At 37.0% G+C, this 11,269-nt stretch overlaps 1 protein-coding gene across 1 annotated transcript; it reads left to right on the top strand.

The window, feature by feature from the left end:
• The first annotated feature begins 10,471 nt into the window (after nt 1-10,471).
• On the top strand, nt 10,472-10,888 carry LOC145681946 (lysozyme X-like). The gene has a single exon (XM_081753546.1). The coding sequence runs from the start codon at nt 10,472-10,474 to the stop codon at nt 10,886-10,888; it is 417 nt and encodes a 138-aa protein (XP_081609672.1).
• The last annotated feature ends 381 nt before the right edge of the window (nt 10,889-11,269 follow it).

Here is an 11,269-nt window from a genome sequence, read left to right on the forward strand (position 1 = left end):
ATACTATTTTCATATTTTTTAGTGTTATTTTTAATTTAGCTATATTGTTTTCGTTTAATTGGAACTTTCAATTAATGTCTTTGCTTAATTAGAACTGTACATGTGATGCCTCTAATATACCACTGTTAACAGTATGTGACTATTGTGTTTTTTGGACTTTCTTTCAACAAATTTCAGTTTCAGTTTCAATTATGACGGAGGTTAAATTAACACCATGTTAATGGGATCCCTCTTGTGACTAACACAAAAAGCGTGACATTCGTGAACAGGCATGAAACGAGATATGTAAAAGTTTTTTTTTTTTTTGGTAAAAATGAAGGTATGGACAATGAAAAAAGATAAATTGAGGCAAATAATTTATCTCTACTATTAAATAGTTGATTGGATGTGAAGTTCTAACCAAATGTACAAACATTGGTTATTTTCATTTGTTAAAAAACAGTATCTGTTAAGTGCTGTATTTTAAGAGCGTGCATATGAATTTTATTTAAACTGCATTTTTATAATTTCGATGGATTTTTTTCAATTAGGTATCGAACGACTGAATTGATGTACGGAAATTATTGAAGTACTTCTCGTCTTCTCGCAAATCTATATACACAGACGTAAAGGTCCCTTCAGACTTCTTTGAGAAACTAAGGGATGAATCTTGAGACATTTATTTTTCTGTGTTCTTCGTTTTCTCTTCTTACAGAAATATTAAGATGCCACTATTGTCGTTTCGAACTTTTTAGGTTGACTCGCAACACTGACTGAGAAGAATCATATATATAATCACGTGACGCGTAGCGCGTAGCTACGGATGACTGTGTAAGCACACACGCGTAGTGCGGAGGGCGGAAGACGGAGCGCGGAGCGCGGAGCTCCGCTTGACTGTGTAACGGGCCTTAAAGAGAAGTGGCTGCTCCGCGCGCGGAGTTCCGCTTGACTATGTAAGCATCCATTTGCTCAATGGCCTTATCTGCCTCGCGGAGCGGACCACGCGGAGACTGCTCCGCGCGCGGATGCCTCCGCGTGACTATGTATGCACTCATAAGAAACAATAGAACAATCTTGCCACGTGGGACTCCGCGCGCGGAGCTCCGCGTGACTGTGTAACGGACCTTAGACAGCTACCAGTTATAGAAACAAGATGAAACATGCCTTTTCGTCTTCTTCTTCGTCTTCTCTTCGTGTATTGGCTAGTTATTTGAACCCCCACCCCGCCCCTCATGCGAAGAGCGTAAAGGGAACGTATGTCCGTTAGCAGCTGTTGCAAAGGAAGAAACCGCGAATTAATGATGGCATCGTCAATGAATTTATTAGATAAGCTTAATATGCCATCAATGGTACCCTTTACAAAAATGCCAGATTTGGAGATTGGCGTACCATTTTGTATTGTAAACTGTGAGATAATTACAACGATATATGGTAGGAAGACATATGTAACATTTGAAGGAGGCGAAAAAGTGATTTTACCAGAACGCTGTACTGAAAAATTGGAAGCAGATAATGATGCATTATTAACGTATTTACAAAGTGGAAATGTATGTTTAACATATAAAGGAATGAAGATTAATGTATCTGGACGTAACATGCACGATCTTGAATTTACTGAGTTGGTATATTCATCGTAAGTGTATGGTGGCATGTAGAAACAAGATGAAACATGAATTTTCCTCATCGTCCCTCTCCTCTTCATGCATGCGTAGTCATCTGTATGCATAGTGTCGTTATTCTGTGTTGACCAGCTACTGGAGTAACATTAGTGCTCTCAAACGGGTCGGGTCAGGTCAACTCGGATCGGGTTGTCGGGTCAGGCTACTCGGGTCGGGTCAGCTCGGGTAGGGTTGTCGGGTCGGGTCAATCTGGTCAGCTCGGGTCGGGTCAGTTCACTTTGGTCAACTGAGTTTAGGTTGAGTTTAAACTCGGCTGGAGTCGAAAGCTGCTGTTTTTCACTAGCTGCCTAATTAAAAATAGCAATTTTCAATTGATTTTATAGAAACCATAAATCTATTTTGAACACTTGCAGCTAGTGTTTTTATGCTAAATGCTTATTTTTGTACTTGTGTGTACTTTAATTTTTAAATGTGGAAGATTGATTTTACCAATCGACTGTAATATTAATATCTACGCCAATATGGAGTCTGGATTTAGAACAAAACTAGAAGTTGTTTAAGCAACACCAAAAGAGATATTGGATATGGACGACCAAGCCCAAGCAGGGCCACGGTTGCTCAATGGTAGAGAATTCATCTCTGGTGCATGGTGTCCAGTTGCGTAGCTAATTTTTTTTCAGGGGGGGCCAATGAAGGGCCCAAGAGGATTTTTAGGGGATCATATATATATATATATATATATATATATATATATATATATATATATATATATATATATATATATATATGTGTGTGTGTGTGTGTGTGTGTGTGTGTGTGTATTCAAGGTGAATGTTTCCATCTTTGTGGTTCATGATTTTACTCTCTGGAAAACAGTGAAAATATAAGAATTTAGTACCACAAACAACTACGATTCATTAATGCAATTGATTTCTAATATAAGTAAATAGTTATTTAATCATGGCGTTTAAAATATGTGTAGCTGGTTGACTTAAATGGAAGCAAACACACTTTTACAGGTAAAGAAAATAACATAGGTTCATGCCTCTACTTGAAGAGGATCTTTCTATTCGTGTGGGCAACAGTAAACATATCCACAACTTGTTAAAGATCTAACGATTTAGCAATTTTCTTCTCAATATAAAGTAACACTAAGTTTTTCAACCTATCATGAGTCATTGAATTGCGTATACAAGTCTTTAATCTTTTCAAAGAAGAGAATGACCTTTCACATGTAGCACTAGAAACTGATATAATCACAGAGATGATACCTAGCTTGTAGGTTTCTAGGAATGCGTTTTGTAGACACAAAGAAGATCAACAAAATTCGTTAAGGAATCAGCTTTGGTTTTCTTCTCGTCTTCATACAACTTAATTGTTAGAGCAACCCCCATTATGCTTTAGCCTATTTCTTGTTTAATTATGCTTTTTTTTTAATTATGCTGTATTGTTAATTTCAATTATTATTTTACATTAATCGTGTATAATGTATAATATTTATTATACATTAAATATTCTAAATATCTTGATTTATTTATTGATTATTATTATTATTATTATTATTATTATTATTATTATTATTATTATTATTATTATTTTTGCAACTAGTTTCTCTCATATTTAATGAACTTTCTACTTAATTCATTGTAAAGAGAAGTGCTTTGCTCGAATATTTTTTTTCTATCATTTGTGTGCGCCTTACAGGTACATATATACAGAAAGGGAAAGTAAAAGATGCCACCAAAAAGTACAGAAAGTGCTTAAGTTCAAAAAGTCAACATAACAATATAGTATGGAGTTCTTGCATACTATTCATTGTTGGCGGAAAAATTCCTTCTTTTACTTTTTTCTTTTCTCCACATCAAAGGATTACACCGAAAAGTTTACAGAAATGAAAATAAGCTTTTCATTGTTGCATTGTTATGTTCTCAATGATTTTGCATTGTAAATATTGGTTTTAAAAAATATTAACACAGTATGTTAAACTTTCAGTTGAGAATTTTACAAGAATTGTGCTATATATTTTAAATTATGCTTTATCTTTATTTTCTAAAATTATGCTTTTAAAACTAGTTTCTTCTGGACCCTTAGACAATCACAATCATGTTCAAGGTACCAACCATATGTGTAAATTACTGTTATGCTTTATATGCTTTTGGGTTGCTCTATTAATTGTGTTTGGGAGGATTTTGAGTTCTCACTTTAATGTTTGCAGATCACTCCATAATGCTGGGTTATAGGCTCGACAATGTTGTAATTTAAAAAAGTTTTTACTTTTTGGATGTAGAGTGGTGATTGATCTGATGATTTTGCAATATGATACAAAGCGGTTTTCCATATTAGAGATTGTCTATCAATAGTAGGGAGAAAAATGTCTCTTGATAGATATATTATCTTTAGAAAATTCGTTTTCTGCATCCAATGAAGGAAAAGATTCATCCAAAATGAATTTGTGATATTTCGATGGCGGATGTCTAGTTCGTTTCCACGAGGAACCCCTATATTCTATTTGTTTCCGGCTCTGGAATTCGAGACCATTTTCTTTGCACATCTCCAAACATTCTTGATAAATTTGTTGGAATATTGTTCGTTGAGAGTCATATTTACCAGACCTCATCTTGGACAGCGTTTGAACTAGTGTATCTACAAGAATCAAACCTTCTGACATGTCTGCATCTACTTGAGATAAGGCGAAACTCAAAGTTATAGCATGGCACCAGTAATCTTAATTTTAGCAACCCGAAAACATTCCCTCGTGTACAGATCACACTAATTTTCCAGATGGAATGATGGAGGTAAATAAATATCAGAAGTTCCAGATTTGTTTTAATACCGCATGATAATATAATGTGTTGAAAACAGATTTTATGAAAAAAAGGAATAAATGGATATGATAATTTGTAAAAAAAATAGTGATTTAAGTGAATTATAAGAAAAAGCCTTGAAAAGTAATCAAGAGGAACCATTAATATGTTTTTCCTTTGTTATAATAACTTGTCCTAAGGGACAACGATGATAGAAACTAATGAGACTTTATAGTTGCAAAAAAATCATAAAGCACGTAATTTGAAATTAAAGATTGATAACATTTGATAATATAATGGGGATTCAGGCTGGCAGAGGGGGAGTGAAAACGGAGGCAACAGAGACGTTCTTTTTTTTTTTTTTTTAAGCCATGTGCAAAGAGATTAACCTTGGACTTCGGGTGAGAGGTTACCATATACTCATGTGAGTTTCAATTGCTACCACTTGTAAAAGTTAGCTAAGAAACTTTTGAGCATAGACAGTTTGAGCATAGTTTTAGTTTCCTAGCGTAATTAGTTTTTGTGACAAGTAACTCGTATATGCAAATAGCATCGTTAATATCATCTTGTATGTTAGAATTGTCTTTGTGTAAATAAAATTGTAATTAAGCATTTCGAGGTAAAACAGGTTCTTTTACTTAACTTCTACAAAAAAAAAAAAAAAAAAGATTAGCACTTACCTCTTATGCACAGATACGACAGCGTGGGATACTGTCGGTCAGTAAATAATATAATCTAAAGTCATCTACCATACGTAACTAAATATAATTGATTAATCATTTTTATTAATCAATAAATAGTTGTTTGGTAGATAAACTCATAATAATAATAATAATAATAATAATACCAAATTATTTAATGGATGCTATGCATTTGTTCTATGTCGCCATAATCAATGGAAATCAATTACTTAGTGTACGAAGACTTTTTTCGTCCAACACAAGTGTAATGTTTTACTGCAGTGCATGTTATTTGTAAGTATGCATATCATATTTTAGTATGACTTTCAACATTGAAGCGAATGAGAATGCCGACTGATTTTCTATTTTTCTGGTTGTTTGTCAAAAACAAAGGAGATAACTAGATAATGGACAGAGGTTAAAATGAATGTCCAGGTGGCGAGGTCAATGCAAGCATCCCACAGATTTCCGTGAATTAGATCTTCCCGTACTACAAACTAAAACGAGTGGAGCTATTTTATTCGAAACGCAACGGTATTCTGCAGTTCGTAACTTTGTTGTCGAGAGATGTTTTGGAAGTAGTTTCACTTGTAGCCACTGGCAACTCACCGTTTGTCGACCTATAATAGCATCATCTGTGTGTGTGGGGGGGGCACTAGGGGCCAAGAATTTGAGCAAGGGGGCCTGGCCCCCCTTGGCCCTGCCTTGGCTCCGCCACTGATGGTGTCCATGGTTGGATCCCAGCTTGTGCTAAGTGGGTTTTGTGGTGGAAAAACGCCGTGTAGTAGGTTTTCTCGGGGTTCTCCTGTTTCCTCTCACTTTCTTCATTCCACTATTTCATTCATTTCTCATGGTCGCCATATCCCTTAGCCTCGGTGCAGAATCGAGGGACCTTAAACTAAATATTTCATTTTATTTCACCAAGCCCAAGGACACCGATACAAGAACAAGATAAAGGTTGGATATGCAAGACGAAGTGCATAGTAATCTTGCTCTTGGCCTTGTTTTGGTGATCACCAAGTAGCGATGAGCGTATTTTCTTGCTTTCCGTATAGTATGAAAGACCATAATCAAAATCACACTTGGTCTTCATTTGTACCGATGAGGCGAGCATTCTTGGCTCTTGTATAGCATGAAAGATAACCAAGACTACGAAATGCAGGACCAAGACTTGACTGCAAGACAAAGGATAAGACGCAGTATTGATGACCAAGACCCAGGGAGCGAATTGTTTGAATTTCATTTGTTGGGCTGAAAGTGATGAAATAAAATTAGTACTTTATAATTAATTATCATACTGTATTTTTAAATTTTAAATTACAAAATTCATATTATGTATCTTCTTACGTGCAACTAGGAGATATATATATATATATATATATATATATATATATATATATATATATATATATATATACTGTATATACTGTCCTGTATATACTGTAAAATACGTTTTAATTACCGAGAAAGAAAAATCAAAGTGGCACGGGTCCCGGAATCATAAGAACCTATTTTGGAATGAAAGTTGAAGGGTTGGAAAAAATCACAGTTGTTCTCCCGTTTCCTCAACCCTTATCATTGTAGTTAAACGATTTCCTTTTGTCTCCGCCAAGAGACTCTTGCTACTGCCTTCCGAGAAGACTTCCTGCCGTCCAAGCAGGTTAGAACACTGACCTTGAAGAAAAATTTCGTCGCATAGAACTAAAGCAAGAAAAAAATTCTCACACGTCGGACATTGGCATGTTATAAAAAGAAATAACTAAACCACCAAAAGTGCCAAATATTCATTAAGATGCATATACAAATCCCCCGCTTGATCTAGCTAGTGGTTAACGTGTAAGACTTCGGTACACGTGGTCCGGGTTTAATTCCCAATGTGAGTGCATTTTGGCGTTCACCCAGTGTCGTGACCTAGTACTCTCAAACGGGTCGGGTCAATCGGGTCAGCTCGGGTCAGGTTATCGGGTCAGGTCAATCAGATCGGATCACGGTTCGGGTCAGTCGGGTCGGGTCGGGTTGGTCTTCAACCCTACCCGACCCGCCCCGTTGAGAGCACTAATTATATGGCATCAAAAGTATATAATGCTTTTACACGGTAGCATTTTGATAAGCATCTTGTCGTGATGTAACAAACAAATCACTGCAGAACAGCCCAATTATGGCTCCGAAACTAAAGCGTGAGGTAGCTGAAGCTATAGTGGTTGTTACAACAGTTCTCGCCGGTTATATTAAAAAAAAAAAAAAAAAAAAAAAAAACACACACACACAAAGAAGTATGTGGGCAAAGAGCATCCCTACTCCAACTCATTTTTCTTTACAATTCAATTTCGCACACACATAACAAAGAGCATGGATATTTGGCACAAAATCTTTCGCTTCATTTTAACACACCACGGTGCTGCAATCGAACCAGAAATGCTGGGGAAAATGCTACAAAATATAGCTGGTTCTATCGACAAGAAATGCCATGGCATGGGAAATGATATAGCATTTGCTACTTTACACAGTAGGATATCCATGATACCATTTTTGTTACGAAAAATGCTGCGATAAATGCTTCCGTCTAAAACTTTACTGTAATCTGGATTTTATGCAGAAGTGACTTCCTAGGTTCAATTCAGCAGTTTTCTATCATTGAACCCGGCAGTACAATAAAGAATGCGGAATCCAGACAAGGTGGTGTGATCAGGACGGAGCAATGTACTCATAGAAAATACAGTAAAACTTCAATGGATCGTTCTCTCCAAGTATGATACAAACAATATATACACTGCTCAAAAAATTAGGGGATCAGCTGAAATATCACACAAGATCTTAAGATAGTGTATGGATAAGCTTGTGTTTAACTCATATATATCATACAAGAAGGAATGCTTTAAGATACACTAGAAAAATGGGGCACGGAACACCTTGTTTACATGTCTCATAAAACAAGACGGTTATGTCTGCACCTCTCGAACTGTTCACAAACAGGCAAGACAACAACACTGATTGTTCCTTAATATGCGTATGATCACCTCGAACAGCCAACACAGCCTCGCACCTGCGTGGCATGTATTCAATCAGAGTATCGATGAATTCTTGGGGAACGTTGTGCCACTCATCCAGATGGGCGACTTCCAGCTCTGGAATGGTTGTTGGAGGTATTGGCCTAGCGGCCTGGAGGTATCCCTCTGCCAAGCATATCCCAGACATTCTCAATTGGATTGAGATCCGGAGAGTATGCTGGCCACTGCATCCGAGCGATACCCTCAGCTTCCAGCGTCTCATCCACTAACCGAGCTGTGAGGACGAGCAATGTCATCCACGAAAAGGAACGAATCACCAATGGCACCAGCATAAGGAAGAACAAGAGGTTGCAGGATCTCATTCCTATACCTGAGAGCCGTCAATGAGCCATTTCGAATGATGTGGAGCTCAGTACGCCCACCAATGCTGATTACTGCCCACATCATCAGTTCATCACCATGATACTTGGATCTTTCTCGCACAATTATGAGATTGTGTCGTGGTCCACACTCTCTCCGGATGAAAACACGTCGATTATCAGGCTCCACACTGAATCGAGACTCGTCAGAGAACAAAACATTACCCCATTCATTGCGTCCCCACCCGCGATGTTCCTCCGCCCACACTCTTCGATCAACACGGTGTCGTGCAGTTAATGGGCCACCTTCTCGAAGGCGATTGCGGATCGTTTGAGTGGGTATTGTGCGTCCTGTTGCTGTTCGGAATGGTCGCTGGAGCAGAATTGCATTCTGACGCCGGCTGTTAACAAGAGATAACGATCGTCTCTGGCAGTGGTTGCTCATGGATGGCCCTGTCCTGGTCTTCTTCGAACACTTCCAGTTGTTTGAAATCGATTCCACAATCAAAAAAATCACACTTTGTGCCACTCCTATGACATCTGCCACCTCCCTCTGTGACTAACCAGCTTCCAACCCGCCGACAGCTCGCCATGCCAGCGATTCTGGCAAATCACGCTGTTGCGCCATTTCACTACGTGGATTTGTGTCGCACTAAACACTCACAATGAGAACAGAGGTATCCTGGAGCTGGAATGTGGTTGGCAGCAACATACAAAATGACCTCTGGTAGTGTTACGTCACCGATCACGTGCACAGGTGTTTCAAACGGTTCGTTTGCACGTTATGCCTTCATGCTAGTCAATTTTAATCCGAACTGGACCCGATACAGTGCTGTGACATTATTCGTAAGTTTTACATGAGTTTTCATCTGATCCCCTAATTTTTTGGACCAGTATATATCGATATAGATAGATATAGCAACATTGAAATCATCGTTGTCTTGTTCGTGATCGTCTCACAGGAAAGCGATAGTACATTTTGAAATGAATTTTGGAACGTTTATATCACCTACGTTAAGGTGGGCATTACCATGTCAGTTTGATTAAAGAATGTAACCTAATGGGAAGGAAATACAATTTTATAACAAAAGTAAAGTATCTTATGATCATTACATTTTCAATTAAACGCGTATTTTAAGGAGGAAGGGAAGAGTTAAACTATTTTCCTAAAAATCCATTCTCCCCGTGCGAAGAACAGGCATTTCAGCTAGTAGCTTAATACTTGCATTTCATTTAGAGGTAAAAGTGTCCGATTTCGTAGGTTCTCAGCTCAATTCAATAATACTTTCTTCGCTGCCAATTGATAGCAAGAAGTTCAAATTTTCGTAGTGGCTTAAATTCTAAAAGTGTCTGCATTACCATTGATTAACGGTAGATAAATCAAACGATAGTGTGGTATGACAATCTTAGAGAATGAAAGTTAAAGATAAAATACAGCATCTAGATTGTAAGCTATTATACGTATATAATCTCATTGACTATCGAGTTTTTCAAATTATCCTTATATTTGTCTTTACTTTGCTCATCCATTGTAATCAAGGGCGATTTTGATAAGGTGAATAGTTGTACAGTCAACATAGATACTCTTTTCTTCTTCTTTTTTCTTTAAAAAAAGCAAGGGAATTGGAAACGAATGTAAGTTTGTTGTAGGTAAAAGGATACTCTCACATGACTTGTTAACAGAGATAAAAATAGCTCTTTGATGCCCTATCTTTGATGATCAATGATCAAGTGGTGCTCTAATTTTTTCATATAAAGATAATAATTAACTTTTGTTATTTTGCTACTTTAAATTAAGAACATTTTTATATTCTCACTTGATCTGGAGGTCAATTTGAAATACGTGTTTTTACTAGCAACGTTTTTACTGTGTACAAAAAATATGTGTAGTATTATTGACGTTATTTTTTAATCTATCATCGATAACAATCGACCTAGATTACACACAGAATGCGTGTGTATATATAAACTGAAACCAAGCTGACGGAAAGGAAACAAGTTTATCTTGCTTTAGGACAAAGAATGGCTTCCAAGTTAGCAGCATTCGTATTACTTTTGGCTATAAGCTCAGCTTATGCCAAAGTCTACGAAAGGTGTGATTTAGCAAGGGAACTCGTCTACCAACATGGATTTCAACAGGCTACAGTGTCCACCTGGATCTGCATCATACAACATGAGTCCAACTACAACACCGCTGCTGAGGGTCACTTGAACACGGACGGCAGCGTAGACCATGGACTTTTCCAGATCAATGACCGCTATTGGTGCTCTCCAGGAGGAAATGGTTGCAACGTGGCATGTTCTGCCCTGCAAGACGATAATATTACTGATGACTGTGCATGTGCTATATTGATCTACAATCAAAGTGGATTCCCAGCTTGGACAACTTACCAATATTGCTCAGGTGATACCTCTTCTTACATTGCTGGCTGTTTTTAAGTTACGTTGAAGAACTGGTATTTGAACAACAAAAAAGTATCGTTATCTAAAATACGTATATTTTTAATAACAATAAATGACAACAGTTTCAGCTGTAATATCATGTTCAACCGTATTTAAAAAAAAAAAAAAAAAAAAACATTTGTAAAAACTATGCTGTTTGCTTTAATACATTAAGTCTAGATATTAAAATATCATACCCATAGTTGTCAATACTGAATTTCTTCAAGGAAAAGATCCTTATAGCCATGATCAACATTATGGATGAACAATAAATGATCAACATTATTTTATCGTAAGCTTATTGACTACTTTTAAATCTCGGGTATACAAATAAATATATCAATAACTGGTCAACAATGAAAACGTTTCGGAGATAAA

Source organism: Thermobia domestica, chromosome 3 (assembly GCF_964235325.1).
Source record: "Thermobia domestica chromosome 3, izTheDome1.hap1.1, whole genome shotgun sequence".
Classification (NCBI taxonomy): Eukaryota; Metazoa; Arthropoda; class Insecta; order Zygentoma; family Lepismatidae; genus Thermobia; species Thermobia domestica.

What these genes read in the sequence shown, in the direction of transcription:
- LOC145681946 (XM_081753546.1), top strand. Translation starts at nt 10,472, where the DNA reads ATGGCTTCCAAGTTAGCAGCATTCGTATTACTTTTGGCTATAAGCTCA.